Here is a 17691-nt window from a genome sequence, read left to right as displayed (position 1 = left end):
AAATACTCAAGTAAAGTACAAATACTTCTAAATTGTACATAAGTACAGTACTTAAGTAAATGTACTTAGTTACTTTCCACCACTGGGTGTGCTGTACCTGTGCTGGCTACGACTGTTTCAGCACTCATAAGCACGTCGTCTGCTCCACAGCGGGCCTCGACCCTTGCAAGGTATCCTTGGCAGGGTTGTAGACCTTTCACTGTAAAGTTGGTGATCGGTGTGGAGCCCTGGAGAGCATCCTGGTGGTAAACTCTGAACGTGGATTTGGAGGAGGTGCTCCTCGCCTTCCAGGATAAGGTGTAGTTGTCAGGACCATACAATGCCTGTTGTAGGTTCTCGATATTGAAATGTACTGAAGAGCAAAGATGGAATCAATTTAAACTAGTTCTGACAGAAGGCCTCTAAAATCTGCATGAAGCAAGTTTGTCAACCCTGAATCTTTATCGTGTGCGAGTTCATCTGGTATTATAAATTTCCTTTAACAGGGACTGCAATAGACATTAACGAACTTCTATCGAAGGGAATTCTATTGCGTTTATGTGGCACGTGACTTATTTTCCATTCATCTTAAGAGCATTCGGGTTATTTTACAACCTGCCTGCGTGACGGTCTGATAAAGGGTCTATTGGAATCGGCAGAAGTCTACCGTTTGGATAATTGGTCAGTTATTTATTTTCTACTCTTTTCAGTGACGCTTACCCGAGTTCCCATCCATCAGGACCATCTCGCTGTAGGTGGAATCTGTCCCTGCTTGGCACACAGATTGCAGGCCAAACTTGACTCTGCTGCATGGGGGAAGGTCAGACAAGGTGAACACTAAACTGGCCCCCCGGTGCCAGAGAGCTTGCTCTTCCACCACGTGGTCTGTGACGTTGAGGAAGAAAGCGGTGAGGAGGAAGAGGGAAAAAAAGTTCTCAGGGAACTCCCAGCCCACAGTTATGCTGGTATCATTCCAGGACTTCATATGAAAGTTTCTTGGGCTGACTGGCTCTGAGGGAGGAACAAAGAGGAACAAACTTAACTCAGAAATGGCAAACAGGGTAAACATTTTCTAGAGATATACTAGAAAAAACTAAAAATCTACAAAGCATGCCATGCAGTCATTTACGACTTCCCATATGGAGTATAGTCAACAGAACACCTTTGGGTCCCATACTGTACAATTTAAGTGTATTCATGAATTCACCTTTCTGTAACTGACAACTTATCTGATGGCATGTGAATTTCCTGTCTGGTAAATCCGGAAGGGCACAGTAAACTCTTGTTTTTTTTAAAGTGGACCAATACATGGGTAAATTGTTTACTCAAGAGTTACATTAACTGGTGATTCTCTGACCCCCAGTCTGGTAATACGTACACATACAAATATACATATAAAATTGAGGATGAACCCAACCATCCACCCCTCCATACCTGTGATAGAGGACACACAAGTGAACGAATGAGTGTCAGCTATCGCCACACAGGCCAGATAGGAGCTGCATGACTCCAGGGGTGTGAAACGATAGTAATTTTCAGCGACGTCGTCGTCACTAAGGCTTGTATAGGAACTTCCTTTGGGCTGGTAGAGCGTCACAGCGTGGGTACTGTAGGGGTCCTCGACAGACAACGGGTTCTCCTCCCAGGAGATCAACAACATGGAGGGGCTCCTAGTCTCAAGCTTGACAGGATGACGCAAAGTGTATCCTGGGAAGAAAGCAACGTCAGAAAAGAGACCGGGAGAGATGCGAGTGCTACAGGGAGGATGTCTTCTGGTAGGCCAAAACATGGACGTTACTGCCACCATGTCGTCCCACCAGAGATTTAGAATGGTTGCATTGGGTTTTGTATAATTTAAGAAAATAAGCTCTGTAGAAACAAAAGCTTAATTCCAAACGTTTTCTTCAACAATATTTCAACACACTTTTTAAAAAACTAAAATATTTGAACTCACACAGCCAATTGTTATGAGAAGTCAAAATGAATATAGGCCTCACAACTTCAAAATTCACGGTTGAGATATTAATGGACATAATGTATGTCGTAGGACAAAAGGTGAAACTTTCTCAGACTTAAAGTTAACCACAGAACTTATTTTCTACATAAAATATCAAACCCTATGGTAAAAATAAGAAAAACAGGGCATTTTGCCCAGGGAATCATTCCAAACTCACTTCCAACTTTTAAGGCTACAAACTGTACTCTATACTGCATCTTTAATTCACAGTGTGTTACTCTGATCATGAGTGCTTCACATTGCAGATTCTTTCAGTCACACACCAATGGCAAGAATCAGATTTTCTTCCTGATGAAAGAATAGTGTCCGATTTTCACAGGCAAACACCTCACTGGGTGCAATCATCTCCATGGTCTCCTGTGAGAGGGTTGACAAGAAATATTTAACACAGAGCGAATGTTAGGGGTATTAAGAGAATGTGGGATATATACGACAGCTGACAAAAAGAAAATATCTGCGATCATTCTTAAGATGCAAATTTTAAGATTTGCCGTTTCAAGAACATACCTGAGTGGTTTTGGATGGATGCCTTTGGGGTTTCTTATCACCCGTCACTTCTATAGACTTTGTACCTTTATGTGAGAGATTGAGTTGGTAAATCTTTGGTATAAATAAAGACAATTAGATTATCAGGCTAAATATAAATGTACAGAGACAATAACATAACTCACTTTGGATTGAGAATGTCCATTTATAGACATGGTCTGGATATTTGAGGGTAACTGAGTTGGTGAAATTTGGGGACACTGTCACAGAGGTAAATATACCCTCTTTTGAAATGGATTGCAGAGCAATGTCGTTCAACAATATATTCCAATCAGACCTAGAAAAAGCAGTAGACATTAAACAGACGAGAACAGTATAGGCAGTGGTGTAAAAAGTACTCATATCTTTTACTTAAGTAAAAGCATCAATACTGCAATGAGAAATACTCTGTTACAAGTAAAAGTACAAAAGTATTGGCATCAAAATGTACTTAATGTCCCATTTCACATGTATAAAAAGCAGATATACAAGCTCACAATGTGTCACTTGTGAGCTTGGAAATACTCAAGTAAAAACAAACACCTCAAGATTGTACTTGTGAAGTACTTAACTAAATGTACTTAGTTACTTTACACCACTGAGTATAGGCTAGACATAGCCATATGTTTCCAAAAACTGGTTAGATTAAGGTGGTGCCTGCCTACCTTTGGAAAGAATCGTCTCTGAACATCCAGCAAATGGAGAAGTATAAATTATTGCATCTACCTGTTGTGAAAGTATACATTGTATTACTCCAGAATCGATAAAAGGCTCTATGTATAGCCTATCAATGATATGAACAATGAAAGATTGGCATTAGGGGTTTAGGTAATCGTTTCCCAAACAGTGGGTTAAAAACTCCCCCCCCCCACCTCCTTTTTTTTTAAATCGCCCACACAAGAAATTGCCATGAATTAGAAACAAATTCAGGAGTTTCATGTACATAAAAAATCCATTAAAAAATCCATAAATTGGAAAACAAATGTTTACAGAAGTAGTGAAAAGAGCCTAGAGCTGCTATTTTCACTAGTTTGGGTCCTGGGAAGACATCAAATTTCTCTTTTGGGTCTCGAGCTAAAAAGTTTAGGAATCAGTGGGTCAGGCTATAAGTTTGGGAACCAGTTGGTCAGGCTATACTCACCAACAGATAGACTGCATGACAAGAGTAAGAACATGCATGAAAACGCAAAGTGGTCCCTGAAAACAAAGGCACAAAAAACAAAACAAAGTTAACAAACACTGTTGAAATTGGCGATTTACTACAGAAGAAATGTTTTCATTTTAACCTACATTTTCTTCGTGTGCTTGTAAGCTAAACACTCAAGTCGGCGAACTGAGGTAATGATGGAATAATGAGCTGCAGGTGTGCCGTGCGCCCTGTGTGTAAATATCTGATTAGCCCTGATGACGAAGCTTCAACCTGGTGTTTGCACTTTCTCCCTCTTTGGTCCGTACATCTACATAAACGTTCCAATTTCAAATTAAAAAGTTGCTTAACTCATGTTCACAGATGTTAAAATTATGTACGGCCCCTTAGAGGTACCCTTATATTCCATATTGTTCAATAAAAAGCATTTTAATCCAATTGGTGGCCATTTCCCCATAGAGTTATAATGTATCAGAGTGCAATACACCTCCCAACCAATAGGGTCGCATAGTTGAAAGCATATGGCAAAAAAACTGACAAAGTGCCCACCAATCTGAATAAAATGCTTTTTATTGAACAATACGGAAGATACGGGTACTGTTTGAGGGCCCGTACAGTATTTTAACATCCGTGGCCATGGGGTAAGTACTTTATATTTGAAATATGTACGTTTATGTAGATGTACGGATCAAAAGTGGAGAAAATGCAAACACCAGGTTGAAGTTTCGCCATGACGGTCGTGACAGACAACCGTCGTGTGATCCATGGCTAATACCTTATAGGCTCTATGCACACTACAGCAGCCATATGATATTGGAAAGAAATTGGTCCTCTAATTCCTTACTTCCTTAACAGGTCTTACCAATGATACTAAGGGTCCATTTGGTTCCATTTGTACACCCTCATAGTTACACTACCATTAGCCCTGAAACATGACTGTCATACCATGACAGTCATGGTGCCGAGTCCCCCTGGTCTAAAGTTGTGTTCGATTTTTTCACATTGCCATCTCTCACATAAACATAAACGTTCAGATTTCAAATATAAAGTGCTTACCACCGAGCCACGGATGTTACAAGGCGATGCGGACCGCGATGAGTACCCGTATCTCCCGTATTGTTCAATAAAAAGCATTTTAATCCCATCGCCGGCCATTTTCTTTTTTTGTTTTTTTTTGTTTTGTAATGTATCAGAGTGCAATACACCTCCCAACCATTAGTGTCGCATGGTTGAAAGTATCGGAGACAATTTGGAGAAAATGGCCGGCGATGGGATTAAAATGCTTTTTATTGAACAATACGGGAGATACGGGTACTCATCGCGGTCCGCATCGCCTTGTAACATCCGTGGCTCGGTGGTAAGCACTTTATATTTGAAATCTGAACGTTTATGTTTATGTGAGAGATGGCAATGTGAAAAAATCGAACACAACTTTAGACCAGGGGGACTCGGCACCATGACGCTTGTATACAAGCGTCATGTGAACCATGGCTACACTACCATAAGGGGCCATTTGGAAGGTAACATGATAGGTGGGCACCAGGGACATCTGGTCACCGCGATGTAAAGTTGGCATTTGTATTTTGTCCAAAATGTAAAATATTGATCAAAACCTGTATATCCATTATCCAGTCATTTTGGGGCATAGACAAGAAGTTGAAAGATATTTTTCATATGATATAATGATGTACCACATCATGTATACTTTACATTACTTAAGACCATTGTTCAAATATTAAATTTGTTTTACATTTTGGACAAAATAGCCAATTTTACATCGAGGTGCCCAGATGTCCCTAGTGCCCACCTATCCTGTATCCATTTGGAACCCCCTCAAGGAACCATGATGGTCCCTGGACCCCACTTTGAGACCCACTGGTGTAGCAGAGAGTTTCCAGTGAGCCAACATGCGAAATATCAACACCCTGACTCTGTTTGACCTGAATGGAACAGAGCCTTTACTAGCATCGTTTGTAACACCTGTGAAGGAAGTAAGAAAGAGGCCCAATGTCTTTCCAATGTGGCTGCTGCTGTGCATAGAGAACAGTCAAAACTTTCCTTTTTGGGGCCATGATGTCCACTGAGGCGTGCTTGTGTTGTAGGGCGAATAGGTGCGTGACTTCCCATAGAATGACCCTCACAATATTATGGAGCCCTTCATCATTTCATTAAGCAAAGGAAAGACGACTTGTCTTCCATTAGAGGTGGTGGAATATCAAAACGCTCGCCCCAAAACACAGTCACCCCGGGGCAAATCCGACGGTATTCACCTGGTATTCCTAAACGTCACCTCAGTGAACTATGCATAAACCCAACCTTATCCCTAAACTTTACTTATTTAAGTTAAGTTAAGTTAAGTTATTTAACTTATTTCTAACCATATCCTCAGTAAAACGAATAAAAGAAGCCGCTGGTCCGCGGTTCTTGTATTGTAATGGGGGCGAGCGTGTTTTGGGGCGAGTCTTCCGGTTACCGTCCCAGGCCACAAGATCGGCTGACATACAGGGACGTTTTTGTCTTTGTCCAATTGGTCTAAATTGGTGTCACAAGTACTGTCCAGGCTGCGGAGAGAACTGGATCCAGGCTCAGAGACAGACGGCAGATTTCTCTCTCGACTGTCTGGAAGACATTTCAAGTCAAAGAATGGTCGGATAAGACTATACCCCGGGACATACTGTATATACGTCTAGTCTACTAGTTCTACAAGTATCTAACATGGAGAGTTGTGTGTGTTTGCTCCTGATGATGCTGTGCACGCTTCATTCTACGCGTTGTTCTGCGCTGGCTTTTGGAGAGATGACGAATGACAACAATGAGATCGACCCCGTCGGCTTCCTGAGAAGTGTCTCCCCGGGGTTCCCCGCCAGAGAAGTAATCAATCAGGACATGGTGTCGTCCTTCGAGGAGAAGTTCTCCAAAAAACGGGGCAACTCGGAGGTCGACTTTTCAACTAACAGGGAGAAGTCGGATCCAAATTGGATCCCTGATGTGGGTCCAACAGTCTTAACCAAGGACGGCGTGATAAAGGGGCGAGTTGCTGAGAAGTCCAACATCTTCTATGGGATACCTTATGCGGAGCCTCCTGTTGGAGCATACCGCTGGAAGCCCCCCAGACCCCTCAGCCCATGGCCCGGGGTGTATGATGCCACCTTCCCCAGAGCAGCGTGCATGCAGGGGTGCAGTGGGCCCATCTCGGATGAGTGCCCGCAGAGGGTAAGGAATTAAGGGCACGTCACGTGAATGTCACTGCCTTATAATGGGCATATATCTTCATTTTATTATTATTTTTTAAGCATTCTACAAGTGTATTGTGTTCTTTATTGTTTGATTGAATACTTATTACACAGAAATGCAAGTACAGTGACAGTCATACACTTGGTCTAGAAGGATAACACAAAAAGGTCCTGACTTGTTTCCATTGAGGTCCTATGTATTCAATTCATCAACATAGCATAACTTATTATAATACAATGTCATCACAAATATAAAACACATGTACAGAGTAGAAAAGGGGGGGGGGGGTAAAAGTGTGTGGGGGTTCTGTTTTAAAGGATGCCTGGCCTGTTTTCAGGCCTGTTTTAAAGGATGCCAGTGATCCACATTGTTTAAGGAATGGGGTCAGGGCATTCCACACTTGGGTGGCAGTGCTGTATTTCTGCTATTCCTTTGCTCATTCTAACAATTGTTATACATTTATGATATTGTTAAATTTGTTCTGTTGTTTAGGCTATGTAATGCACTTTGTAACTGTTTTAAAAATGTGCTATGCAAATAAAGATAAGGTTATTATGTTATGATATAGCTGGACACACGTAAACGACCACCACTTATGAATTGTTGATTGTTATGATTAAGGCTTATAGGCCTATGTCAGTGACAGATGATCAGCAGGAGTCATTATGTCTAACATCATATCATTAAAGCCTTAGCCTGAAAGAGCGAGCCCTATCGATGGTCTTGAAGGGCGGATCCAAACCCAGGCGGTTGGATTCCAGCGCCGCTTCCTATTGCTTCACCAATCTATGTCCCCGCCTCCCCTCCCCTCCCCCCCCGGCCTGTGCACGGAACACGCTGACGTCACCAAATTTAGAGCGACGCCCCTCTGCACTCTGATTGGTTAGGAGATAACAAGGTTCACTCCCACTCCGAAACCACCGTTCCTGCATGGTTCCCCCAGACTTTTTTTCTTTTGTAAGCAAAAAAAAGGCATGGGTTTCCGAGGCTATTAAAGCCTAGGTAGTATACTGTATTTGATCAGTGTTTATTACCCCCACACACTAAAAAATAAACAACAAAAAAACAACTGTGTCATTTTAGATTTTAGCATTGGCTATTAAAAAATAGCAGATATACAAGCTCACAGCGCGTCACTTTGTGCCACGCTACGAGCTTGAACATCTGCTATTTAAAAAAAAAATATATGCCTTTATTTGACAGGACAGTAGGCTGACAGGAAATGGGGAGAGAGATGGGGGGGTGACACACTCCCGATCCCAAAGGTCGTTGGGATCGGGAGTCGAACCCGCGACACGCTGTCAAGCTGGATTACCAGCATATGTGGTAATCCATGTGGTATGCGCCTGGACCGCTATGTGGTATACATAGTGCCCACTATGTGCACATAGTGCCCGCTATGTGCACATAGCGGGCACATAGCGGGCACATAGCGGGCACATAGCGGGCACATAGCGGGCGACGGCGTCCCAAACATCTGCTATTTTTGAAAATTTTTGAAAAATCTTGAGAAAGTGTGAGAACTACTGATTTAGAAGGAATTTGTAGAATCCGCCGCTGGTCTTAATTTATTCACGGGGTCCTTGCCTGAGAGTTGAAACTGTGCTCTCTCTCATCGTTCCCTTTAAAGGTGAGCGAGGACTGTCTGTATCTCAACATCTTCGTACCTCTGGATGTCAACTTCAGCGCCCCGCTGCTGAGACCCCTGCCCGTGATGGTGTGGATTCACGGCGGAGACTTCATCGTGGGCTCGGCCTCCAAGCCCCTGTACGACGGACGCTTCATCAGCAACTTCACCCACACTGTGATTGTGAACATGGAGTATCGTCTGGGTAAGAGAAGAAGGTTTCCATTGTGTTTCACCAGCAGGCTGTAATGTGTGCAGGAGGAGGGGGCTTTGCTTTGCTATGCTGCGGGGACGGGACTGGGTGTGCGAGCGCCTAACAGGGGTCTCGTGGAAGTCATAAGTGATGTTCATATAATGTCATCATATTGTGTGTGTGTGTGTGTGTGTGTGTGTGTGTGTGTGTGTGTGTGTGTGTGTGTGTGTGTGTGTGTGTGTGTGTGTGTGTGTGTGTGTGTGTGTGTGTGTGTGTGTGCGTGCGTGCGTGCGTGCGTGCGTGTGTGTGCGTGCGTGCGCTCGTGTACTGGTATTACTATACTTGTGTGTACTGGTATTACTAAACTTGTGTGTACTGGTATTACTATACTTGTGTGTACTGGTATTACTATACTTGTGTGTACTGGTATTACTACACTTGTGCGGGCCGAATGTCTGCACTGGTATATTACTACACTTGTGCTGGCCGAATGTCTATAGTAGAATTTGAGAACTACACATTGTGAGGACAATTTTCCTGGTCTTCACTATATAAAGTGTTGTTTTATAGTTTAAAAATATTTTTGGAGTTCGACTTCCAGAATCAGAAGATCTACAAGCTGGTAGTTCGACTACCGGTATTTTCAGTGTGTGATACCGGCGTGCAATGGAGTATAACTCAGGCTTTAGGGTTAAAATGTTTATGTCCTCACAATTATAGATATACAAAGGGGTGTGTGTGTGTGTGTGTGTGTGTGTGTGTGTGTGTGTGTGTGTGTGTGTGTGTGTGTGTGTGTGTGTGTGTGTGTGTGTGTGTGTGTGTGTGTGTTCATTCATGTATGTGCTAGAATGTGATCATTGTACTATGACAAATACCTGAGCATGCATGTTCTCAATGTCATGCAATTTAATTGCCACATGCAAGTGATTCAGCGCTCCCAAAAGACAAGACAAGGACAAAGATAAATTAGCAATAATGTCATGTTCAAAAATGACTAATTTCCCCTCATGCTTCACTCATCATGTTAACTTATGTATGATTAAAGGTGCATTCGGGTTCCTTGTCTCGGGAAAGGATCCCAAAACCTCGGCTGCAGGGAACTATGGGATATTGGACCAGCAAACAGCTCTTCTTTGGGTCCAACGGAACATTGCAATGTTTGGAGGTGACCCCAGCAAGGTACGTGTACACACACACACACACACACACACACACACACACACACACACACACACACACACACACACACACACACACACACACACACACACACACACACACACACACACACACACACACACACACACACACACACACCTCCTTCCTCCTTCCTTGGCAGTCCATCGTTGTCGAAGATGACGTAGCTTCCTTGCGTTGTGATGAGTTTGTCAGTGGTTATCTTTGCTGGCGACGATGCCACTGTAGATGACTATGAAGCCCGATTCTGGAACCACATATCCTACACACACACACACACACACACACACACTCTCTCTAAGTCCCACTTGCTACAGCAATGCACGTACTGTAATCACTGGCAGTATTTCTGCAGTGCTGCTGTTAATTATCCAAAGTTAGAAATCTTTGAGGCCATTTTTCTCTATGAAAAGGGTCAACTGTGCTGTTTACTTACCGTCTACTTTATTATCAATGCAGGTAGGGATGTTTATAATAGTTTAGAATACAAGATTGAAGACCGACAAAGCAAAGCAAATGTGTAAGTTTGAAAAAAAAAAAACATAATAAATTGCCCCTGGTGTTTCTGATTAAATTTTATAATCTTTTCTCTCTCAGGTAACGATATTTGGGGAGAGCGCAGGGGCCCAGTCTGTGAGCCTCCATTTAATGATCCAGAGCAGTAAACCTCTGTTTAAACAAGCCATCTTCCAGAGCCTTCCTTTCTCCATCCCTCTCAAGACCAGGTGAGGAACTCACTTGTTATCAGCTGGCCTGGGGTTTCTCAATCTCAAGTTTGGGCACTGATGAAGGCCCCTAGAATGTTTCTTAATTGTCCTCCTTTCTACTTAATTGTAACGGATACTTAGGTACAGTATGGGTTAATTATAGTATTAGCCTGAACCCATTAAAAAAAAAAATCAATTGCACTTAAGTCTTTCAGTTATTATATGACATGAATGGGTGGGAAATTAACTCATCTTTTGATTCCTGAAAAGTCTAAATGTTTGAGAAATGCACATAATATTTGTATTCAAGCCATGCTACAGTGTTTTCTTTATTATAGGCCTAGAGATTAGTTAGAGCTGACCAGAGATGTGTTGTGTGTGCGTTTTGTTGCCAGGCACGATGCCCTGAAGCTTGGTAAGGCTTTTGCCAGACAGGCCAACTGCACCGTGAGTGACATCGTGTGCCTGCTGTCTCTGAGTCCCCAGGCTGTCCTGGCTGCCCAGATAAAGTCAAGTAGGACAACCACCCACTGCCTAATAGAAACCTAAAATACACTGTAGGACCAGTGGCTTTCAAACCTTTTAGTGCCCATGTGACACCAATGGGCAAGTCAAAATCTCAAAGCATACCTGTGTTAATAGCAAAAATAGACAACTTAAAAGCTCACGATGCATCAAATTGCGACGCTTTGTGAGCTTGTAGATCGGCTATTTTTGCTATTTGTTTAGGAATTGTTTTAATGGGCCACATGGCTCAGAAATCATTGGTTCCCAAAATCCCAATGCTGTATACTTACTTATATTGTATGTGTGGTTGTCACAAAAAAAAAATGTGGGATTTTCTGACACAAGGTGGCATGACGTACCAGCTAGTAGTGATATTGATGCATTGACATTAACTTATTCAGAGAGTCTTGTGTTCGGAGATATCGCAGCTTGTTACAGTGGTTCAGCAGCTCAATGAACAAAAATGAAGAGAAAAATTAGTCGGCTATTATTTTGCTGCTTTTTCACAAACAATCCATGATATAGTGTAGTGTCTGTCTACGAGGTGAAAGAGCATTGGTCTCTCACCTCATAAGTGACAAAATATTGGTTAAGCATCGGTAAGCGTGATCTAGGACTCCAAAATCGGGATCGGCTACTGTTTATACAGTACATACGGTAATTGATTGATCTCTTTGCCGAAAATAGCCAATGCGCTTGTAGATCGGCTATTTTAAACGAATGTTTGTCATAGTAAGTTCCAGTATAAGTAATACACTCATTCAAAAGGTTTGTCTCCCATACTCTTCCCCCCCTGTCTCTCAGGTTCCAAGATCATAAACCCATTCAGGTTTCTGGAGATATTTGAGACCTGGGGACCATACATTGATGGAGAGCTGATTAAAGAACAAGCTGTCACTGCCTTCCAAAAGGGCCACTGGCAGAAGGAGAAATCTGTACTCCTCGGTATGACACATCAAATACACCAAACATCCTCTACAGAAAATAGCAGATTTACAAGCTTGTTGCGTTGCGACACGTTGTGAGCTTGTTGATCTGCTATTTTCTTTCAATGAATGTTTGCCCCAGCACCTGGGACGCTAGGGCTCAAGTGGTTAAGCCTTGAAACTTAGATTGTGCACAGTGAGTGTTCCTAAGATATTTAGTGCAGAAATCCCCTTGGTTCTCCTGAGCGAGGCAGACATTCTTATAGGGCTGTCACGATTACAAATTTAAGTTGACGATTAATTATCACTCAAATAATTGCAATTAACGATTTAATTGTGTTTCTGTCGTTGAAAATTTATGGAATATTATGAATAAAAATTACATTTCTGTTTGGCTTTTAGCCTTCGTAAACAAAAGTTGCACAGGGCAGATATGACAAATAACACATATTTAATGACTTTATATTTAATTCTTCATATTAGCGGTTCTGGACAACTGGATATCCATATATGCCCATATATGGACATATCGGTCGGGTCGACTTCATATTTAATGATCTGCTATTTCAGCTATTTTTGACATTTTTTTTAACAAATTTTTGTTTTAACATGGAATTGACTATGACGATTATGCAAAAAATAATTGCGATTGTATAAAATAATTGCGATTAGACAATTATGTAATAATTGTGACAGGCCTACATTCTTATCGCTTTCAGGTACGACCTCGGAAGAAGGGGTGATCTTTGTGTATGGCGTCTTCACCAAACCCGTGTCGGCAGTGGAGTGCACAGTGTACACAACAGCCATCTTCAAACAACACGCCCTCCGCGTCCTGCACAAATACCTGCCCATGTACGTGGAAGCTGACCGCAGGGACATGCTGGCTCAGGTAAGACATGTCATTGGAAGGAGAAGGTATTATTAGCCCTGCTTATATTTCACAAAAAAAAATTGCTACAGAACCACAATATACCACAATGTTTCTGCTTGTACCGTAGCAGAGGTGATTGCTTGATAACATTAACGAATATTGCAGGAATACTAAAGAGGGCGGCGAGAGAGAGAATTCACCCACGTTTTGTGCAAAGTTTTTATTCTAACAATCCTACAGTATGTACTGGATGATAGGGCTGTTCAATATGTCTGTTATATTGACATTTTGATATAAGACTAGATGTCGTAATATTGTGATATGGCAAAAGTGTTGTCTTTTTTGGTTTTAATCACTTAAAGTGATATTTTTTGGTTAAAACAAAAAGTATTTTGTTAAAAGGTTAAAGCACTATATTCTGATAGTAATCATTGCTATAGAGTGTTTGTTCAGTAACAGGAGTCTCCCCGTCTCTCCAGCTCTTTAATAAACAGAAAATACATTTTCCGGTAGGTGTCAAAATCTCAGCCAATCAGGAGAAAGTACCCATTTTTAAGCTTCATTTTTATAGTGTTCCAGTTCCAATTTTGCCTGCTCATTTCTTAGTGTCATCACTTCCAATTTCACTTGTTTAATCTATATCCTGATTGAGTTCTCTATCCTGATTGGATAAAATTGGAAATGAAACTGAAACTGAAACGAAAATGCATATTCTGTTTTATAAAGAGCTGGAGAGACAAGGAGACTCCTTTTACTGAACAAACACTCTATAGCAATGAGTACTATCAGAATATGGAGCTATTTAACACTTATTTTAACCAAAGAAAATCACTTACCCTACCTTTAAGCCTTATTTTATACTTGAACATTTTTAAAAAGAACATTGATATTGCAATACAATATTATCATCACTATATCAATAGAGGTATTTCGTCAAAAATATTGTGATATTTGATTTTGTCCATATCGCCCAGTCCTACTATGTACTGGATTTAGCTTAATTCAGACTCAAGAGTTTCATCAACAGACAGTCACCCTGTCCGCCAACACCAGCTGTCCCCTATCTGTCGACAGTTATATTTTGGTTTTAGCCTAGTTTGATGTTAAACGACCAAAACAACACCAAAGATCAGAAGACATCCTGCCAGTGCCCTTGACTAATGCACTGGCTGATCCTCCAGTGCTGCTCAGTGGCTGACTGGCTGCCCACTGCTCCTAATAGTTAGGATGGGTCAAATGCAGAGGACACATTCTGGGTAGCCTACTGTATGTGCAAATGTACCAGAGCCCGACCGAGGCCTGAATTTGATCACGATTTTAGACACTGATGACAGATGTTTGACCGATATTTTGTCAAAAAGTGCAATATATTCTAATAAATATATAAAAATCACACCCAGTGTGAAGTGAGCGGTGTTATTTAGCAACAACAGTGGTCATCACAGTGATGGAAGCTCACTTAAAAAAAAAATTTTAAGTGCGTGGTGCTATTTATAGGTTATTAATTTCATCATGTGTCTCGCTAGCCAATCACAGTACTGAGCAAAGGGTGTGAATAGAGTCAGCCAATCACAGTACAGCGAAAGACAAATTTTCACGACGGTCTTTTCATGACGCTCAAAAAGTATATTTGAGAACATATAACTTGTATACAAAAAAAATCATTTTGGGGGGGTGTTTGTTGGTTTTTAAACTAGATGATCTATAAGCTCTTAACATGTCACAACGTCGCTCGCTGGGAGCTTGTAGATCTGCTATTTTTTTAAAGAAAATGTAAACTTTTGAAAACGTTCCCCAACTAGAGGTTTGGGCCGAGACGCGGCCTTCGCACCTACGTCGTATGGAGATTCAGTTGTCCAGAGCCACAGATCCGTCCGCTATGCATATGGTCATGTGGGACCGACCGACTTCAAACTCGACACGCGCAAGGACTTGAGGGAGTGTGTTCGGATATGCAGTTGTTCGGATAAGCGGTTGTCCAGAACCGCCGACCCGACCGATATGTCCATATATGGGCATATATGGATATCCAGTTGTCCAGAACCGCTGATCCAACCATTATGCCCATATATTGGGCATGCCAATATGCAGGGTATGGGCATTATACTGACATCAGGGATCTTCAATATGGGCATAACAGAGACACAGGTAGACAGACAGATACAGATATCTCCATATATGGGCACAAAAGGGACATAGACAGACGGGTACAACAGATACTCTGACAAAGCCCCCGACACTATGACTCAGACATATTGGTCGGATCGGCGATGCGACGGGGATGTGAGGGTCGTGTAGCGGCCCGAACCTCTAGTATAACAAGGTCGTCAAAAAAAGTGAAATAATGGCCAATAATTCGGCCAAACTAATGTATCGGTCTGGTTAAAAAATGTGCTTTCCAAATAAATGAAACGATTCAACAACAGCAACAATGAAAGAATATTCAGGGTAACTAATTTAGTACACTGCCATCCATTCCTGTGCCCTTCCCAGATTGTCACCGACTACGTCTTCCTGTGTCCTTCCCGCAAAGCGGCCCGCGCGGGCACAGCGACCGGCAGCGCGGTGTGGATGTACGTGTTCGACCACGTGGCGTCGGACCACCGCGTCTGGTCGGGCCTCACCTTCTGCTACCAGCACGCCTGCCACGGCGCCGAGCTGCCCTTCCTGTTCGACAGCGCCTCCGTGGCCAACTTCACGCTGTCGCCGCCCGAGAAGCTGCTGTCCAATCGAATGCTGTGCTTCTGGGGCGCGTTCGCCCACGCGGGCGACCCCTCGTCGCGGGTCCAGCAGACGGCCTTCTGCAGGCAGCAGCGTGCGCCGGCCTGGCCACGCTACTCTGACACCAGCAGCTGGCTGGTGATGAACCTGACGGTGCGCTCACACTCCCAGGTGGGCACCAGGGACCATATCTGTGACTTCTGGGACAAACTGGGCATCTACTAACTACTGTAAGTGAGCGCATAGATAATGGAGACGGCTGGAAGAGCGTTTTGTAATCTAATCTTTTCATCTGAGTCGACCCCCAGTTTGATATGCACTAGGCCACGGACCCCCATTATTTATCTCTGGGACCCCAATCTACAGTGTTAATTTAAGTCTGAGAGTGTCGTCAGTGAAATGGAACCCATTTGTACAGTCTCAGAGTTACAGACCCGTATGGGTCCATTCGGACACCTGGTAGTCCCCGGACCACGCGTTGAGAAGAGAACCAGTGATCTAAAATCATGTTTTAGTTTTTCCTCCCTCGTGCCTAAGCTTACGTCACTAATACGGTTATGGACAAAAATGCAGGACAGTTTCTTACCAAGACATTTCATTTTAGAGGGCAACTAAATCATAGTACACTGCACATTTAATGAAACCCAAAACTGTACGACTGTTAAACAGGACAATCTGAAAAGGCAAATGTCATGCACCATTGTAGAATTAATGTGCTCAATGTATCACTTCAAGTAGCGTTTTGTGATTATATTTCTGTCGTTTCTTTGCTGAGATCCTCTGGCTACAGTATAAACATATCATTGATGTTACTGTGTCTGTGAAATCCTTTTTTAGATTTTGTGTTTTCAACCAATAAAGATCATAGATGTATGACTTTTTTTTTTATTGAATGGATCAAATATCCACTATAAGTGTTGTTTGTTTTTTTTGTAAATAAATGCCATAGTTCATCATACAGCATACAAAAGTAGTGAAAGTAGGAGATCTACAAGCTCACGACGCGTCGCGTAGATTGTAGATCGGCTATTTTCACTACTTTTAAATGTTTTTGATATAATAACAAAAAAGGAATGGTTTGACATTTAGGCATTTTATCAACAATTGAATGCTAATATATTACCATTACGGTCCATACAGTTCATACGGTTCATATGTTTTATGTGTTTTATGTGTTTTATGTTTTAATTTGAACTGCATTGAAGATATGGCTTCAGCTTGCACCGATTGGCCAGCTGCTGTATAACCCAGACAGAAGGTACAGGGGCTAACCAATCAGCGCAAAGCTTATCACCCTCTCTACCCCCTCACCCAGGAAAAATAAGTATGTAATAAAATGTTATACTATCTCTCTCTGATTTATCACATTGTCTACACTTAGCTAATTTCATTTAAAATGACAGCACAGCAAGCTAACCTGGAATTAACGTCCCAGCATCCCTATTTTGGGTAAGTCATAATAGCAAACAAAAAATATTTGGTGTAGAGGGAAATAATAGAGGAGGGGACCCCAGGTTTAATTGGTGAAATGTTAGTGAGACATCAGGACACAGGACAAGTATCAGAATCACAATAATTTGTATTGCTAGGCATTTTTGCACATATGAGGAATTTGTCTTGGCAAAGTTGATGCATATATACATACAGTGAATATAGAAACATCTCAGTTATTCAACTACTGACAATTGACAAATAAAGATGAGCAACAATATGAAGATATAAAGATGAGCAGCTAGAAACTCATTTATAACATTGTCGCTGTTGGGCACTGTTGGGCACCTGTTGTTTTTTTCATAAATGAATACCCTATTTTATACTGTATTGTATATCAAAAAGAGCCGATCTACAAGCTCAGAACGTGTACATCAAGGTTTTTATTTTGTGCTATTTGTTTAACATTTAGAAAATTATAATGACATGCCCAAAATAGGGAAGCCAAGTTGAAAGTGGTTAAGTCTTGTCTGTGGGTTTTATACATATTTAACTAATTGCAATTATAAACAAGAGCTTGTGGCTAAATAATAACTACACTGGATC

At 41.9% G+C, this 17691-nt stretch overlaps 1 protein-coding gene across 1 annotated transcript; it reads left to right on the top strand.

Moving 5' to 3' along the window:
* Positions 1-6464: 6464 nt before the first annotated feature.
* On the top strand, positions 6465-16533 carry LOC308079539 (crystal protein; the record flags this gene model as incomplete). The annotated part of the gene is made up of 8 exons (XM_080421088.1): positions 6465-6881; positions 8533-8734; positions 9768-9901; positions 10517-10644; positions 11022-11140; positions 11938-12078; positions 12779-12951; positions 15427-16533. 8 exons carry the CDS (start codon positions 6465-6467, stop codon positions 15877-15879), a joined length of 1767 nt encoding a protein of 588 aa, XP_080277214.1. The 3' UTR covers positions 15880-16533.
* Between the last annotated feature and the right edge of the window lie 1158 nt (positions 16534-17691).

The sequence above is a fragment of the Gymnoscopelus braueri genome (genome assembly GCF_963280865.1).
Source record: "Gymnoscopelus braueri genome assembly, chromosome: 23".
Classification (NCBI taxonomy): domain Eukaryota; kingdom Metazoa; phylum Chordata; class Actinopteri; order Myctophiformes; family Myctophidae; genus Gymnoscopelus; species Gymnoscopelus braueri.
The sequence above is the reverse complement of the archived record's forward strand: the minus strand, read 5'-3'. Positions and strand labels throughout refer to the sequence as shown.